Source organism: Gopherus flavomarginatus, chromosome 1, assembly GCF_025201925.1.
Source record: "Gopherus flavomarginatus isolate rGopFla2 chromosome 1, rGopFla2.mat.asm, whole genome shotgun sequence".
Lineage (NCBI taxonomy): Eukaryota > Metazoa > Chordata > Testudines > Testudinidae > Gopherus > Gopherus flavomarginatus.
The window spans coordinates 325,418,646-325,437,724 of record NC_066617.1 but is presented as its reverse complement, the minus strand read 5'-3'; the positions used below and the strand labels follow the sequence as shown (position 1 = coordinate 325,437,724).

Below are 19,079 nucleotides of genomic sequence, written 5' to 3'. Positions count from 1 at the left end.
CTAGAGCAGGGTAAATTTTTCAAATGAAAGTTTATTGAATATGGCTTTATATAAAACAAAGCTTTTGCAGCAATTTCATGCTTATAAAAAAACCATACTTTAAAAAAATTAAATATTCTGGACTCTTATTCACCAAAAGATGGGCCCATTTTGAACACTTCAGAATTAGAGAGATATCTTCCCCTCCCCACCCCACATAAAAAGAGGTGGTTGTTTTCTGCCAGCTCCACTCATTTCTGAACAATGAAGTGTCTACAAAGCATGTCACATAACCAGAAGAGAAACAGCAGCTCAACTGGGAGGTATCTAAACACCAATTACCGTCCATCTGAACGAGCAGCTCCGACTTGACCCTGCGACTTGCTTCATGTTCGTCGGAAGTGCCTCTGCGGCTGCAGATGGAATCTATTTCATCAATGAAGATTGTTGTTGGCGCATAAAACCTGGCCTTTATTGAAGTGAAAATACAATGACTTAGATTGCAGTCGCCAACACCAGCCCCAGTCAGGCTTCAGGCCCTATTGTGCTCGGTGTTGAATAAATAGATGAAATTTTCTGTGGCTGGGACATGTCTTCCAAGATCCTGACCCTGCAAAGACTTCCCCATGTGCCTAACTTTACTCACACACACATACCCCTACCACTGAGGTCAATGGTGACTTCCACAGTGCAGAAAGTTAAGCATGTGCAGCTGTGTTACTTGTTTTCTTGTATGCAGTGTTGTTGCAGCTGTGTCAGTCCAAGGACATTAGAGAGACAAGGTGGGTGAGGGATTATCTTTTACTGGACCAACTTCTGTTGGTGAGAGAGACCAGCTTTTGAGCACACAGAGCTCTTTGGGTCTGGGAAAGGTACTCCAAATGGCACAGCTAAATACAAGATGGAACAGATTCTTTAGCATGTATTCTAAGGGACCACCATTCATGGTAGAGTGGCCCATTAATACCTCTGCAGTCACAGGACAAAAAGGGGGAGGGGTTAGTTGGTTACGGATTGTTGTAATAACCCATAAATCCAGTGTCTCTGTTCAGTCCATGATTTTTATTGTCTAGCAGAGTAATGAATTTAAGCTCTGTGACAGAATGTACCTGTGTCCACACCCTACACACTGTTGTAACAATCTTTATACAAAGTATGCCTTGTAAGGTGACATTTGAAGACTCGATTCGCTCATCAATATTGTCTTGATAAAATGTGTAGCAATACTGTATGTGCAGTTACAAGATTTCGATGGGTGGTGCGTGAACTGCCAGCTGGGGGAGGCTAACCCCCAGCCCCGCCCCTTATGTCTGAGGCCACACTCCTTCCGTCCCCCACTGGATCCAAGCCCTCCCTTCCCCCATCCCCTGCGGCTAGCCCCCTAGTCCCAAAAGAGTGCTGGGAGGGCAGGCAGCCCCAGCGCCAGCTGCAGCCTCCTCAGTTCAGGAGCCCGGGAGGCGGGCAGTGCATGGCCCCAGTCCCACCAGCAGTGCACTGCAGGGAGCTGGACAGGGAGAACTGGAGCCACACGCAGGGAGTGGTCACGGCAGGAGGCAAGATCATGCCTGAATGTTTGGGGAGGCTGAGCCACCCCCAGTCTATGTGACCCGCCGCCCATGACAATTTCCCTATATGGTGTTATTAACACATGTTCCAACTGTGGTGGCAAACACATCTGTCTCAAACAAAAGAATGTGCTCTGCTTAATCTGCATTTAAGAAGTAAACAAAGTCACCAAGCAGGAAGGAAAACAAAAGAGGCTCCAACAGGTAAGGAAGAGCAGCAGGGAAGATCCCTTTCTGTAGACTCTCTGTCTCCCAAATCTCAGCTGGAAATGCTTTCCAAGGGGGGGGGCTGACACTATAGAAAAGGGGGACAAACACCCCAAGGCACCCCCTCTCCTTCCTCTCTTTCTGTCCACCAATTCACTGCATGAGAAGAGACAAAGGAAGCAGCCATTAAACAGAAGAAGGGGTCCTGGCCTAATAAGTTTGGCCAATAAGCCTATTGAGAGCATGTGGTGAGAAAAACTTCGCTTTGCATTTAACACAGTTAAGGCGCTAATTGTGTTTTATCTTTATTTTTTGTGTAACCTTTTCTGACTTTTATGCCTCATTACTTGTATTCACTTAAAATCTCTTTGTAGTTAATAAACTTGTTTTACTGTTTTATCTAATCCAGTGTGTTTCAATTGAGGTGTCTGAAGAACTATTTGAAATACTAAGCTGGTATATTATTATCTTAAATAAAAAAAGGAGACTTAACATACTTGTATTGTCCAGGAGAGGACTGGGCAGTACAGGACACATCTCTGGTGGAGGGGAATCTAAGACAGGGAGTGAGCTGAGATCACCCTGCAGCACACACACAGACATAGCTGGCAGTGACTTGCATGCTGGAGGCTGTTTGTGAACAGTCCAGACTAGAGGCTACAGCAACAAATCAGTATAAAGTTTATAGGGTGAGTTTGACACAGATACTCATTAGTCCAAATTGTACCCTGGGTATGTCACAAGCTCCCAGGCTCATTTTTGAAAGTGTTGTGCAGGTTTCCTTTGTGGATGAGGACTGATAGCGATTATTCTATATCTGACCTTTGTTTTCTTAGGTCTTGATCCTGCAAAGGAGGTGGGTGAACAATCAAAATGTACTATTTGTAATATACATATTGTGCTTCTTGTGAAGTCAAAGGTTGGGAGGGGAGTTTCCAGCCTACATAAAAATTGCAAGGTGTTTTAATGGGCAACATCTTGGAAGTGCAGAAGCAAATAAGGATGAGGAGAGGGTAAATGGCGTATCTGCACACACACATAGTACATTTCCTGGGGTGAGATTGTGTGTAAGTATTTCTCAGCTGCAGTTCAGGATCTGGTCCTTGATTTTCACAAACCAACCTTCAGCTTGGAACAGAGAAAATAGATGAAACACATTTTGCTTCTAGAGACAAGGGTAATTTACTCCCCAATCCTCAAATAGCCATCAAGAAGGGTGTGCTATATAAGCGTGCACACCCATCCACTGGATTGGTTTTAGGGATAATGAACTCAATCCTGCAACAATGTGCTGGGAGCGGCTGGATAAACCAACAAAGGTCCCTAGCATCGAGGACTTACCATTTCAAACAACAGGCGGACTAGCTTCTCAGACTCGCCCCTGTATTTGGACGTCAGAGTGGAGGAGGAAACATTGAAGAATGTTGTCCCACATTCCGTAGCAACGGCTTTTGCTAGCATGGTTTTGCCAGTTCCAGGGGGGCCAACCATCAGAACACCCTAAAATTCCATACAGAGTAATAAATAAATGACAAGAAGAGACACCCAAATTCAGCCCTGATGTAAGCAAAATGCTAATCCACGGCAATCAGCTGAGATGCACTAGGTCTAAATGTGACCCAAGGTCTGCATTTTAATTGCCTAAAAACATATCCCTGGGCCTGCTTTTTGTTTCCAAGCACTTGTTTCACTAAAACCATTAATTGTATAGGTGGATTTCTCAGGTTATTTATTCTTACTAAGGTACTTACATGCCACCCCATTACCACAGTATCTGAGTGTCCCAAAATCTACTGTATTTATGCTCACAGCACCCCCTATCAGGTAGGGAAGGACTATTATCCCCGCTATACAGAGAGGAAACTGAAACACAGAGAGACTAAGTGACTTGTCCAAGGTCACACAGGAAGTCCATGGCACAGCAGGGAAACGAACCCAGTTCTCCCAAGTACCAGGCAAGAGGCCTGACCATCCTTCCATCTCCCATTCAGGTAAAAGAGAGGGCAAAGTGGGAGAGAACTAGTCTCCTCTATATCAGTGCCTGTTTGGTTCACCAAAGTGTAAAAGACATTAAGGCTGGAAAGACAAAGTTCTCAGAGGCCAAACTAGGTATCCATGCTGGGGCTTGCTAATCATCTTGACGGTGAAAAAAGGCATTAGTTTTTAAATGGCCTGTCATGGTAAGAGTTCCTGAAAATGAGTGGTGGCAATGACCATTTCCCCTTCTGTAGTAAAGTTAGTACTGCCCCAAGATAGGGAGTAATACTTGATAATTAATTACTTTAAATAAATTTATCAAGACACTTTGAAAATCTGCTTTCCAAACTGTGGGCCTCCCTCAGCCATCATGGTAATGAACAACACAATGTTTTCCCCATCCAGCAAGGGACAAGACGAAATATGGAAACGCCAAATGCTCTGCTGTCGCGAATATTGTAGCTTTCTGGGCAGCTTTCTTTTACAAACGCAAGATCTGATTTCATACTAAACAAGAGCGTACTGAGGTAAAGTCAGACTGTGTTTCAAGGGTAATCAAATTAGCTGGAATTAGATTTGCACATCATGATGTGCTTTGCAATTAATATCTTACATAAAATACCACAACAATAAAATATCTGTTAAATGCAACCCATGCTGCAAATTAAATTTTGTCTGTTCTACACAAAATTTAATGCAAGGAGCACAAAGAATGACATGGAAGAGATCTATAAAAACAAATCAACCGGGAATACAATTATTCAAAAATGTTTTCCCCGTTTTCATCAAGAGCAATAGCCTCTCTGTGCCTACATTTTCCATTAACCATTAATACCTTTATTGTCATTTAACACTTAGGTATTGCAAGCTCCCACAGACATTCATCGGTAAATTAAATCACATTCCTTCCAGAGAGCTGACAACCCACCTCCCTTTATAAGGATGCCCAAGTTATTCTAAACTCCAAGGCAGCAACTATAAGAGATAAATGGACTCCTGTTACACAAGTTCATCCAAGCATTGTCTACACTGGAATGTTAGCCCCTGCTAGAATTGCACCCTTAGGGTACACCTACACTACCTGCTGGATCAGCGGGTAGCGATCGATCTATCAGGGATCGATCTATCGCGTGTAGTGCAGATGCGATAAATCAAACCCTGATTGCTCTCCCGTCAACTACTGAACTCCAGCTCGGCAAGAGGTGGAAGCAAAGTTGACGGGGGAGCGGCGGCCGTTGCTCCCGCACCGTGAGGACGCAAAGTAAGCGATTCTAAGTCGATCTAAGATATGTCAACTTCTGCTACGCTATTCTCGAAGCTGAAGTTGCATATCTTAGATTGATTCCCCCCCAGTGTAGACCAGGCCTTGCACCAATCCTAGTGTTTCCCAATAAGAAGCTAATATGCATTGCAGAGAGTAAGTGGTTTGATGAAATCACTGCAGGGTTATTTCCTGTAGTTATAACTACCACTAGTGGAGCAGTGGGATGCCCAACTAAAGACAGGACCCTCTTGGCACAAATACAGGTCAGAGAAAGGCAACAACCACTCTTGGATGTTCAGAAAGTGATGGCTGCAAATGCACAACACCTATGTTTAGTCAGGAAGAGTGCTGGCCTATGAGCACCAATGGGTTTAGGAGGGAAGAGGGACCGTGCACTCCTCACACAGGTCTCTAGTATGTGGAGGAGCTCAGGCACACTAGCCTGCTTAGAGAGGGTTAACAGCCACATACTGTCTGCTTCTCCCACAGGGCAAAGTGAAGAAGAAAAGCTCCAGTCATGAAAGGGAAGCCATAATCCCACTCTAACTACTAACTGGTTAGGTATTTAGAACAAGTACGTGCTTAAGTTCCTGGTGCCCTGTGCAGCTGCGTGCTGGCTCCAGCCCCTGCTCCAGCTCTTCCCCAGGCCTCTGCCCCTGCTCCACCCCAGCCCCGCCTTTTCCCACCCCAGCCCCGCCCTGAATCCCCTCAAGATTGCAGCCAGCCCCAACTGTGCACTCACTGCATGGTAAGTGGAGCAACCCGGCCCCAGCCTGCTCCGCTCCCCTGGCTCACAGCTGTGGGTCAGCCCCCTTCTCCCCCACTCTTCCCTCGTGAAGGCCTGGGGCGCCACACTCCCCCCTGCCCCCCGTCGGGGGGTGGCTGCGCAGGGCACCGAAATAGCTAGGGACAGCTCTGCAACTTGGCATGCATGAATGTGCTGTGACCAGTCCCCAGAACATGGTCGTACATTCTCACCTTCCACGGCCTTCTAATCCCTTTGAAAAAATCAGGCATCCACATCGGCAGAACAACTGCTTCCCTTAATAATTTCTTGGCTTCTTCCAAATCCGCTATGTCATCCCTGCAAAAGACCAGCTCAAATTTACAAAGCATATCATTTCACTTTGTTTTTCAGCCATGAAAAACAGAAAAAAGTATTGTATTTACCACTATCCTTTTTATTATGCCAGTATGTTCCTATTGAGAACATTGCTATCAATCTGTGGCCTTACATTGACCTCTCCTATGAAAGGCAGCAAAAAATTACTTTCAGCTAAGGTTACTATGGTACTCAATTAAAAATGGTTTGGGCTCACATGATCATCAGGGGTCCTACTTTTCCATGTTAAAATAATTCCAAACTCTCTAATAAAGAATCAAATATCCGTGTTTTTCCATGATTAAAATGAAACACTGAACTAGCCTCAGTACATATAGGTATCAGTTGAACACAATGTTTTACTGATATACAGTAGAATCCTGTTTAGCCAAGCCTCCACTATCTGGCTCTTCATATTAACCAAACCACCAGCAGCCTGGGATCGAAATAAGGGTAGAAAGCTCTTGCCAATTCTCTTGATTATCCGATCTGGCTCTGTGGTCCCAATTAGATCAGAAACAGTGTTCCGCTGTAAATTTAAAGTGCGTCCAAAAATCAATCACAAGAGGGGGAGGTTGAACACATTGAGAAAGTGACACTGATACTTTCAGTAAAATTTAGTTAATAGTTAATATATATTTTTATTTTTTCACAAAATGTAAAAACTAAAGATTCTCTGTAAAAATGCAAAATCCATGTTTTTCCTCGTTTTTCCCCATTGCAAATGGATTTCTAGGATCCCTGGTGATCATCGAAACAATACTTTTCATGTTCTCTGGGGTGCAGTTAGGCTTTGGAGTAGGTACTTGTAATGGACATTTTGCATATCACACTGGTTAAGAACAGAGGTGAAAGTAAGCTGGTACGGGCGGGTACGGAGGACTGGTAAGAAAAGGAGACAGACTGAGGGAAGAAGAGAGAAGCCTGCTCCCTGCATAAGAATAGTTTAAACTCAGCTGTTCTCTGATGGTTCAGCCCCCAGGGCTAGGTTTCTGGCATCCTTGTTAATTTCACTCACAGTAGCTGGGGGGAGGGGGTCGAAGGGAGGGTGTGCTTGACCATGGCAGGGGCAGTGCTTTTTTGCCCCTGGGGATGAGGGGATCTCTCCAATACTAATACACACAACAAATACAAGCATTTGATTGCACAGCTTAAATCCAGAGCTAATAAAAGCAGGTGGAAGAGGAAAACCTCACTGGCACATTGGTTTCTCGTCTCCTCCCTCCCCCTCCTCCAGCCAGGCTGCAGACAAAGATCTGCATTCCTCCCCCACCCCAGCAAGGGTTCTCCTCTAGGCTCTAGCTTGCAGTAGGGAGACCGGCTGAGATGCCTGCTGCTGCTGCCTGCAGAGAACAGTTTAAACTCAGCTGTTCCCTGTGCAGTTCAGTGCCCAGAGTTAGGAGCTGTTTCTGGCATCCTTGTTAATTTCACTTCCAGTTGTTGTTGGGTGTGTGTGACCATGGCAGGGGCAGTTCTTTTCTGCCCCTGGGATAAGGGGATCTCCTAATCACTATCAAAATCAGGAACCATTCCCAAGTTCAAATCTATCCCATTCCCTCCCCAGCAGAGGATCATGGTTGTGATGTCCAAACTGCCTGCAGATCCTCTTTGAAATGTTACTGTTTAAAAAACAAAACACAAAAAACATGAAGAATATGGTGGAAAGATGTGTCACGATGATTAGGGTTTATTTTGGGCAAAGCAATTTTGCTAAAGCAACTAAAGATTCACAGAGAAAGCAAATAGCCCCCATAGACAAAACCACAAAGGGATTGGAGGGGAAAACTGAATATTCAGGGAAATTATTATGCCTCCTTTGAAAGAAATGGTAGTTTTCATTCCAATCCACCCTCTTTATATATTGATTTAAATACCTGAAATGTCCTTAGGACCTCGGGTGCAATCTCAGATCTCTTTTTGTTTTGTCCTGCCTGCAGAGTGCAGAGGCGGAAATGGACAAAACTTTCTCTAAATCTCTTGTATATTTCATGAAGGCTATTCCAGTTGTCCTTCATTCACCTCTGACTCTCCCCTCTCGCCCGCCCGCTCCCTCCCTGGCTGGCTGGCTGTGGTTTTTGCCTTGGTTACTTACTCCTTGGCAGACCCAGCCCAGTGGCACCTGCTGGCTCTCTGCAGGTAGCAGCCCACAGGGGCCGGTTGATGGGGTCGCTGCTGATCGGTGGCAGGCTGCAGCTGCATTGTTTGTGACATATTGATACACATACATATAGTATGTATTACTATCCCGTGGGGAGGGTGCCGGTGCCCTTTTGAGGGGTGGGGGGGACAGGGGAGACAGTATTTCTGCTGCTCCAGAAGTGAAAGTAAGCCGGTCTGGGCCAGTAAGCCGTGTTGGACCGCATCGACTTCTGCGGTGGGGATTGAAAGGGCTCAGGGCTGCCTGCAGCTGTGGGCAGCCCAAAGCCCTTTAAATCCCGGCCGTGGCTCCACCAGCTGGGCTGGGGCCGGGATTTAAAGGGCTCACAGCTCCCCGCAGCTGCGGGCAGCCCATAGCCCTTTGAATCCCGGCTGTGGCTCCGGCAGCCCGGCCGGGGCTGGGATTTAAAGGGCTCAAAGCTCCCCGCGGCTGCGGGCAGCCCAGAGCCCTTTGAATCCCGACTGCAGCTGAGATATAAAGGGCTCAGAGCTCCCCGCCGCTGCAGGCAGTCCAGAGCCCTTTGAATCCCAACCACGGCTCTGGCAGCCGGGCTGGGGCCAGGATTTAAAGGGCTCCGGGTTTCCCTCAGTGGCAGGAGCTCTGGGCCCTTTAAATCCCTGCCCCAGCCCCGCAAAGCTTGGGATTCCCCCTGGCGGCCGGAGCACCGGGCCCTTTAATTTGCCCCTGAGCCCGGGGGGCTCCTAGTCACCTCTGCAGCTGGGAATCCCTGGTTGATTTAAAGGCTCCGGGTCTCCCAGCCACAGCTGGTGCCCCAGGGCCTTTAAATCTTGAGAGGCCATGCCCCCCTCAGGACTCCAGCAGTACCGGTAAGTCCTGTAAATTACTTTCACCCCTGGTTAAGAATGAAAGTCTTACTCTGCAATCAAATTAGTATGCGATTAGAATCAGAAGCCCTTGTTTGCCCTATTTGGAAAGTCATGGCTGTTTGCCATTTTAAAAGAGTTAAGATCCCATCCCAATTTAATGAGAGGACATGCTCTTTCCCCTCCAACCTGGTTAAAGAATTTAACTGAGAAAATCCTCATACCAATGAATGCTTGGATTTCTTGATACAATGTCCCTTTCCAGTGCTTCAACCAGGTCTTTATCATATCCTGCTCCATCAAATTTCTGAATTTCCCCATCACCAGCACCTTCCTGTGGAATTTTCTTTCCCTAGGAACAATAAGAAATCACAGGAGTTTATAATGAAATTTTTATTTTCAACAGCTCCAAGATTTGAATCAGAGTAAAACTGTTCAGTTTCTACTATGTTTAAGCCAAGAGAAAATTCAGATTTTTACACAGAACTGTGGGCTGTCTCATTCCTTCGACAGCCAAGGAAGCATATTTTATCTCCACAGCCTCCAGATACTTGTCACTATTGCCAGTCCAACAGAATGTGCTACAGAGTCACACGTCTTTCTAAAGGGGTGTTACCTTGATCCCCAAATCCAAAAATTAGTTTAAAATGTTGGGGTTTTTAATTTACAAACTAGACTCTAGTAGCAATAAGTCACTCTTTAGATTACCAGCACACTTCTTGTAATGTTCAACACACGAGGCAGATGCAGCACGCGCCTATCTGTGCATACTCTGTTGTGACGTAATGCTATATTAGATCCTGGCTTAGGACAAGTTTGTCCAAGGGTGCATTTTGATTGGCTAGCTGGGCCAGATGATGCTACATCTGCCAGGCCAGCTGGTACTAATATACATCCAGACCCTACCACCACCACCACAAAATATATTTTTAAATCCCTATACCTGTTCTCTTTGATGGGAGAAATAAGATTTTTTTCTGCCTGGTTTTTAATGGATATATATTTTATTTATTTATTTCAATATAGTCAGGACATAAAGAAAAGGTCTTCCCTGCTTGGCTGTGTCTCTTCCCCCAACTCCAACAATTGTCTATTTCCTATTCCCTTTCTCAGTCTCACAAGCCAAGCCCACACACTGTCGGGACACTTTAAAGTTCATTTAAAGGACTGCATTAGGAGTCCTAAAGTAGGGTTGTCAAGTGTCTAGGGTTGCCAGTCCTCCAGGATTGGCCTGGAGTCTCCCAAAATTGGCATAGATCTCCCAGTGACTATTGAAAGCAATCTGGGAAATTTTAATAGGATATTTTAAGAAAATGACATTACATCATACTGGGAAAAAAATCTTCTGGGACAACTTCGGTCAGAGTTGGCAACGCTTTTTGACTGGTAAATCCAGTTCCCGTGGGTGGGGGTGCGGGGAGGAGTGGCAGCCTATCGCCCCTTTGAGGAGCACGGTTTGCAGGGCTGCGGCGGCGGACAGAGTGTGGGGGCCCATAGCAAACTGGGTAAGGGGTCCCAGTGGACATAGAATGCTCCACATGAGAGAAGGAAAGTAAGCTGCCCCACCAACCAGCTCTTCCCCTGGCCACGCTAAGGCAACTCCGGGTGGTAGGAGCTCAAGTGAGCAGAGAAGGGGGCTGCAAGGCGAGCCGTGCAGAAGGAGGCGGGAGGCTGCCTTGCAGGACTGCTGCATCCTAGCTCGCCAGCAAGGCTGCCTGGCTGTTCCCACACGGCCGCAGTGTTCTGCTACCTGAATTCCCAGGTGGCCTGTTGGAGCTGGGGTTTGCAAGTCTCTTGGGCAACTCACTCTGGGGCGGAGGGGGAAAGCAACAAGCAACAGGGGTAGAAGAGCCTGGGAGAAGAAGTGGAACGGGGCATCCAGTTTTCAGAAACTAGAAAGTTGTCAACCCTACATTTCAGCCTCATTATTGTTTTTATTGAAGGAGCATCCGGTGTGTTCAGAACTGTTCCACAATTGGAAAAAACCACCTCAGCCCCAAACTGATCATAAACTCCAAAGTTAGTAATTCCACAGCTCTGCTGATCTTATGGGTGACGCAACATCTTCTGTCTGAAGCAACACTTCCAGTTCTCCTCCTCTGACACTTCAGCAGGAAACTACTTCCCCTCCCTGCCCCACAGCAGGATTAAGTGGAGCCTGAGGAGCAGCTGCATTGCTTTTAACTGAACTAAGCTAAATTGGTAGCTGGTTTGGAGCTCCTAACACAGCCTCTGCATATCCCAACTGCCTAAGAAAAGCATCCTATGGGAAAATGGCCAGAGGCAGCATAGGAAGAGGGAGCCAGAGAGACAAATGAGCTAGCAGAGGAGAAAGGGGCAGTTAATAATGGCCCTTCCCTTTGCCCATTAACCCACATGCTCTTCAGGGAACAGTCTGTGCTCTTCTAGCTTCTTTCAACTCTCACTTTTATTACAAAGCTGAATCCATAATAGCAAGCAAGTTGAAAGCTGCACTGGGACCAGAAACTTCTGTCAAAATGACACAGTCATGAAGAAAAGGAACAATGCGAAGGGACCCATAGGATTGAAAAGATTTTAAAAGACAGAGTTATCTACCTATCTATAAAGGCAACAATAAGAACGAAATTCACGGTAACAAAAAGGTGTTTGCAGACTCTCTCTGATATTGAATTCTCTCTTATCCCCCTACAATGAGCTAGGGTTTTTTGTTTTATTTTTACAGTGGAAGGATTTGTTGATTTTAACAGGATTTTTAAATTGAAACAAAATTAAGCCAAGCTTTAATAGCAATAAGCCAGGGAATGTTTCAATAGGCTATTAGTGCACTGCAAGGTGACAGAAAGCAGCAGGGCTGAACAATATAGCTGACGTGTGCTCCAACATTTGGGCAAACCAGAGTGTAGGTTATTGCTATGCAAACAGATGGTACACAAATAAACAAAATACTGCAGAAGATAATGTGAGATGTACGTAGTGAAAACAAAAAATGGACAACGCCAGAGAACCATCCACCTAGCTGCTGCGTGCTGGGAGTATGCCAACAACTGGATTTATCCACTTGCACTAAGACTATTACATAACCGTGTAATTACTACAAACAACCACAGGGTGGCAGCATAAAAGGAAAAGCCTGAACCAAAGGATTTGTACGGATACTACAAGTACTGTCTGAAAATAACTGCATAAGTAAATCAATCTTATGCTAAATAAAAATAAAATATAAGAATGCTACAGGCTCTTATTGCCACTTCATGGTACTCTCACGCACAGCTTTCACAAGTTGGCACTCTTTGAGCATAACAAGCTTTCTCAATTGTATTCATTCATTTATATGATAAATCATTTTTATATACTAAACAATCACATCTGACAATTTGCCTCCACAGCAGAGAGTATTTTTTAAACAGTGTCATGTTATAAACACTCTGTTCTGACATAACTTATCTGAATTTCCTGCAGCCATTGAGTTAGTTTCGAACTAAATGCCACTTTGCAGACATTTTGACAATCTTAGTCCTGGTGAAAAAGGAGGTTACTTCCTGTAACTGGAGGTTCTTCGAGGCTGTGGTCCCTATTTATATTCCATATATTTCATTGGTGTGCAGGTGCGCCGTGAACCTGAGACTGAAAGTGTTTCTTAGCAGTGTCTGTTGACTTGCACAAGTGTAGTGCATCCCCTCATGCTCGCAGCCAAGGATATAAAAGGTTGGGTGGGTCGATGCCTCACCAAGGTCCCTCTTACTGTTGTGCAGTCTCGTCTGCAGCAGAGGATTTGAGGGTGAGTATTGGAATATAAATAGGGACTATGTATTTCAAAGAACCTCCAGTTACAGGGAAGTAACTTTCTCTTCTTCTTCAAGTGAAAGTCCCTATATGTATGCCACATGTGATTAGCGAGCAGCGAGGAAGTGCAGTCTGCAGTACAGCTTGGCCTACAGCAGCCTCCATACCCGTCGTGTGTGCGATGGCTTAGTGGGCCGTGAACATGTGGATGGAGTGCCAGGCAGCTGTACTACAGATCTCATGCCATGAGATGTCCACGAGGCAAGCCAATGTGGATGCTTACGCTTGTGTAGAGTGCGCTATAACTCCATCAGGTGAGGGAATGTTGGACTGTGTGTAGCATTCGCAGATGCACCCAGAGACCGAATTGGAGATTCACTAGGAGAAGAGGGTTTGGCCCTTGGATCAGTGAGCAATGGCCACAAATAGTTTCGGTGGTGTGCAAAAGGAGCAAGTCCTGTGGAGGTAAAATGTCAATGCCCAGCAGACATCAAGGGAGTGCAAGACCCTGTCCGCATGGGAGGCATCTGGTTTGGGGCAGAAAACAGGTAGGTAGATGCACTAATTTAGGTGGAACCTCAATGCTACTTTTGGGAGGAATTTAGGGTGTAGCCGTAAGGGCACTTTGTCCTTGTGGAATACAGTGTAAGGGAGGTCTGTGATCATGGCCGCCAGTTCACTGACACGTCAAACTGAGGTAATAGCTATCAAGAATATCACCTTCATGGAGAGGTGGGAGAGGGAACACATTGCCAGCGGCTCTGTGGGAGCAGAGATAATGAGATTAAGGTCCCTCGGGGACTTGGGCTTGAATACGGGCGGGAAGGTATTGAGTAAACCAGGGGTAGGCAACCTATGGCACGGGTGCCAAAGGCGGCATGCGAGCTGATTTTCAGTGGCATTCACACTGCCCAGGTCCTGGCCACCAGTCCGAGGGGCTCTGCATTTTAATTTAATTTTAAATGAAGCTTCTTAAACATTCTGAAACCTTATTTACTTTACATACAACAATAGTTTAGTTATATATTATAGACTTATAGAAAAAGACCTTCTAAAAAGGTTTACAATGTATTATTGGCACATGAAACCTTAAATTAAAGCGAATAAATGAAGACTCGGCACGCCACTTCTGAAAGGTTGCTGATCCCTGGAGTAAACCCTTCATGAAACGGACAGTGGTAGAGGGTGTAACAAAATAAAAATGAAATCAGTGTTTATCCAATAAACAATGGAAAGACACTGGAAATGGTTACTTAAGGGCTCGTCTACATGGAGCAATGATGAGGACAACAGGGGTGTAATTTCTAAAGCACACGAATGTGTTGCACATTAATTGGTCTGTTTAAACCTGCCGGTGCACACTAAAAGTTCCCTTATGCACTTAACTACAGTGCTGTTTGAAACAGTACTACATTAAAGTTCACTAGGGAACATTACAGAGAGATTATGCATTATATAACATATTGTGATGCTTAATGTACATTACATACATTACTCATTACAGAATATATAAAGAGAGCCCTGAAAAATCCTGATTCTTTGGACACTACATAAAACTCAGAAATTGCTAAAAAAGAAACTCCGAAAAATGAAATGAATAAACCCTCAAAAATAGAAGCTCTGCCAAATTGACACTCAAGCTGTAGAACAGGACATTTTATTACTTATCTACACCTGAAATAAAAGAAGATTTAAAATATTTAGTTTTCACATGCAACAAAATGATCAATAATAGTTATAAATAAGCCCAATTCTGAAGCCCTTACTTGGGTGATTAATCACTAGTCTTGCAAGTAGCTCCATTATTAATGTAAATGGAATTACTCATAGATTTAAGGATTAGTTGCCCAAATAAGGGTTGAGTTACACATTCGTGAGTGGTTCTGAATACTTTTCCAGGCATAACAGCATCTCCTTTTGTAGCATTAGGTTGGTAGAACCACTCTGCATAACTCTGGTGGCTTCCCTATTAGAAGACACTAATCTAATTTTCAGAGTACTCCCAAACATCCTCCTAGAGCATACATGGGGCATTGCACAACCTTAGGGTATGGCTACACTTACAGCCGTACAGCGCTGCCGCAGTAGCACTCCCATGGCAGTGCTTTGAAGTGCGAGTGTGGTCGCAGCGGCAGCACTGGCAGAGAGCTATCTCAGCGCTGCAGGTACTCCACCTCCCGTGGGGATTAGCTCCCAGCGCTGCGGCAGCGTTTACACTGGCACTTTGCAGCGCTGTAACTCGCTGCGCTCAGGGGTGTGTTTTTTCACACCCCTGAGCGAGAAAGTTGCAGCACTGTAAAGGACCAGTGTAGCCAAGGCATTAGTAACATACACACATTGCCTATTTAAAATAAGCCTCTGGGTTGAAAGGTTGAAATTCCTGACAATTATTCCAGCCGGGGAGGGGGCGGGGGGGGGAGCACCATGACAATCAGCCTGGAGGCATTCTGGGCAGTAGAGAAAGAAAGACAAAAACCACTTGGGAAACAGCATTTTAAAGGGGTGCTAGTGCATAAGCACCACCGGAGTGGGATCTCAGGGTAGAATTATTAATTATGTAGCACCATTAACATGCATATTACTATACAGGCAAATAAAGGACAAAGTCCATGACCCTGCTTACAATCAGATTGAAGAGGTTGTTACAAGACTTGGGAAGGGCATGGTTACAAACCCGTAAGATGAGATGGTTGTTTTAGCTACAAATCCATAAAAAGAAGCCTTTATATATAGATAACAGTATTAGCATACCCATCGCAAGCTACAACCAGTCACATTGCAACTAGTATCTTACTGGATGAGAATCTTATCTTTACAATTTTTAACAAGACCTGGCCAGGCAACCAAACAAACTCCCTCTAAAATACAACATTCCGTCATTTTAGAAATCTCCCTGCATGCTGTAGAGCAGCATGATTTATAGCAACAAGTGTCTATTCAACAGCCAACAGAATTTTAATCACATGCCCTACTCTCGTACATTTAAAAATAAATGGAACATAAGGAGCACCTGATCTCATGTCAACTGATGTGCTGACAAAAAGAAGTATGCTAATTTCAGCTCCATTCCAAACACTACATGACATCAATGCTTGTTAGCGGATAAGGATAAAACTGGTAGGAGAAATCTAAGTTCTTGCTTATATTAGATATTAATGTAAACTATGAGAAGTTTTTTTAAAAATATTCAGATAAAATCAATTGCAAAAAGTTAAGTACTATATGAAATATATTTCTATTTATGAAACGTCTCCATCTGGTTTCCCTGTTGTAGATTATTAGTAGTATTCCGCCCAGAGATAACTTCTATCCTAGAAGCAGTACCAGCACAGCCTCATCCATAATAAAGCCTTATAATGCTCCTTACAGGAAACTTCAGAGTGCATCAAAGAGTCCTGTGGCACCTTAAAGACTAACAGATGTATTGGAGCATAAACTTTCGTGGGTGATTACTCACTTCATCAGATCCAGATTAACACGGCTACCCCTCTGATACTTCAGAGTGCATGGTTTTGCCCCCCTTAGAGGCAAAACGTGAATGCACACATGCCTAGTGTATTAAACTGGTCACATAACATGATTTCAGTTCCTCATTTAACCAGCAGAACTGTAAACAATTTTCACAGTTCTTGAAAAGCTTTTTTATTGTAAATCTTGCTGTTCTAAGTATGTAGTGAGAAATTTCTAAAATGATTCAACTTTACATTTCTAAGTTTATTTAAAGTTTATTCACTGGTACTGCTAGAAGACTATGTCCGAACAGCCAGTGACAAGGAGGACTAGTGTTGCTTAATACTAGTGTTGCTTCTCTTCTGTAGAATCAAAAATGACTGATACAAAGGTCACTTTTGTCTATCCCTTGACAGTGCTGGATTCTTTCCTTTAAGTCCTTTCTCATTCTTGAGTATTTAGTGTAGCTGTGAAAACTTACCAAAATATTTTCTAACTCACCAATCACAACTTGTATCATAAATACCATGAGCTCCAAATAGGTAAGATTCCCTATCTCACAAAAGTAAATGAATCTCATTATGCTCCAGTCTTGTACTGTTTATACCAGTGATACTCAGACTGCAATACATGAGTCATAAGAGGCTCTTTAACGTGTCTCCTGCAGCTCTTTCCAGCACATAATATTAAAACACTGTGTGATTTAATTATTAATCCCTGTAAGTTATTAACCAATCAGGATGCTTTTACTATGTTAGCCAATTAAGTTATTCACTTATTTGCTCTGAGAATAATATATATGTATATAAAAACTAAGTATTTCCACTGTCATACTGCTTAAATGTGAATAGTAGTAAATAAAACAGTGTTTTCACACTACTGTGGCTCTTTGGGTTAATTTGACTCCTGAACCACTGAGGTCTGCATATCACTGATTTATACAATGGCTTCTATGGATACCTGATAGTGACTCCACAGTTAAGGTTGTAAGGCAGTTTCAGTTATAAACACCCATTTTTCACACATGCATCTTACTTTCTCAAAAAGAATTCCTTTTGAAACGTCTTCTACAGTTACATGTTGGTGAACCAGTTCCTACTGTCTTCTCTCTCATTTTAGTATTGTTTCTCTTTTTACAACAAATGTCAATTCCCAGCCCATTTTAATTCAGAACACCAAGTCGTCCGCCCAATGCTTTTCAATGAAACATTTTCCTTTAAATGTCTTGTTATTTATAATAATAATCTCCTAATGATAAGATTCTTAAAAAAGCGTGGTTGTCTTTTTAATCTGTATGCTTTTGGTACATCTCCATCTGCTAATTAAAAACATACTTAAAAATACTTTTGTAAATAGTTGTATACCACTGCAGAATACACAGAATAATCTCAATTGTTTTACTCATCTTAATTTAAATCCTGCCGAATCGTAATAAAATTGCATAGTATCTAAAGACGCTCACTGATCTCACTTCTATATTCTTTACTTGGAAAACTTTATAATAGGGCCAAATTCTGATCTCTTACACTGAATAGAATTCACTCCTGATTTACACTATTATACAAGAAATTAGAATCAGGCCCATAACCTTGCTGAAACATGCAGAAAAACAAAGCTACAGTAAACTATGCTGTTATAAAAAAACCTTCCTGATTAAAAACAGTGCTGAGAGTTTAAAGCAGTACCCAGCTTGGTGACATTACAACTGACTCACTCTGTAATACGTGCTTTGTCCACAATCTGATGTGGACCCTCCATGTTGCCCTTGCACATGAAAACTTAAGTTTTTGCTTATCTATGTAAAAAAATGCTTCCTCCCTGCACACACAGCCCTCCAACTCCTCCCTCCCACCGGCCGCCCCCAGTTTTTACCTTTTCCTCTCTCCCTTTAGCTCTAGATTCCCTCTCTCGGCTACTGGCAGGCTTTTCACTTTTTGATATTGGGTGTGCTCTGCCCACAGGCCCTCGCGGCTGCAATCCTGGTGATTCTTTCCTCAACGGTTTAACTTCTCGGTTAGGACGTTTAATATGAGGTGGAGCCCTGGCAACAACAAAAATATATCAATCACAGTTTAAAAAAAAAAAAAAAAGGATCAATACCAACAGCTCAGCACTCGTGACCAATCTTACAATAACCAACCAAAATACATGTGTAAAAAACAAATTGTATTTCAGTTTCCGGATCTGAATTTCAGTTTCCCGTAGCTATAAATCATGGCACTAAATTACACTATATTCAAAAGCACAGATCCTACAAGAACAGTCATAGAAGAAATTCTGGGAAATAGGCCAGCTAAGAACTTTGACAGGCTCAATATCTAAGAGAGCAAGACAATGAGGAAAAAATGACCCATTCTCAATCTTAATTCCCCCATGCGAAAGTGTCAACACTTACAAATTGTTCAGAAAATTAGGACTAGATAGATCCAAACTGCATACTCGTACACCTTTGTATACCTCCCACTGACCTAAATGGAAGCTGAGCAGTAGTATGAGGGGTCAGAATTTGGTTTTAAGATTAAACTGAGAGGTCATATTCATTTTGCTTGAGAAGTCAGTTTAGACTTGAAATATAGAACGAACTAAATGGCCAAGATGTAATCAATTTAAACTAATGTTACCTCTAATAAATCCCTTTATTCATGGTTGCTGCCATTGTTTCAAAACATGCAACTACTTTCCTGAAAGATTAGTTTTTAAAAGTCTCACACACACATTTTCACAACCTGGATGTGCTTATTAAGTATTTACTTCAAATAATTTTTTATTATGCGTAAAGAAACAGAAG

At 43.5% G+C, this 19,079-nt stretch overlaps 1 protein-coding gene across 1 annotated transcript in view; it reads right to left on the bottom strand.

The window, feature by feature from the left end:
• The window catches only part of KATNAL1 (katanin catalytic subunit A1 like 1), a 58,706-nt gene that overhangs the window by 8,869 nt on the left and 30,758 nt on the right, over nucleotides 1-19,079 (bottom strand). Inside the window, exons 4-8 of the mRNA XM_050937261.1 lie at nucleotides 18,164-18,332; nucleotides 9,301-9,428; nucleotides 5,971-6,076; nucleotides 3,093-3,251; nucleotides 322-448 (exon numbers count right to left, since the gene is read on the bottom strand). Of these exons, the coding sequence (XP_050793218.1) occupies nucleotides 322-448; nucleotides 3,093-3,251; nucleotides 5,971-6,076; nucleotides 9,301-9,428; nucleotides 18,164-18,332 (689 nt within the window). The remainder of the gene's footprint in view (nucleotides 1-321; nucleotides 449-3,092; nucleotides 3,252-5,970; nucleotides 6,077-9,300; nucleotides 9,429-18,163; nucleotides 18,333-19,079) is intronic.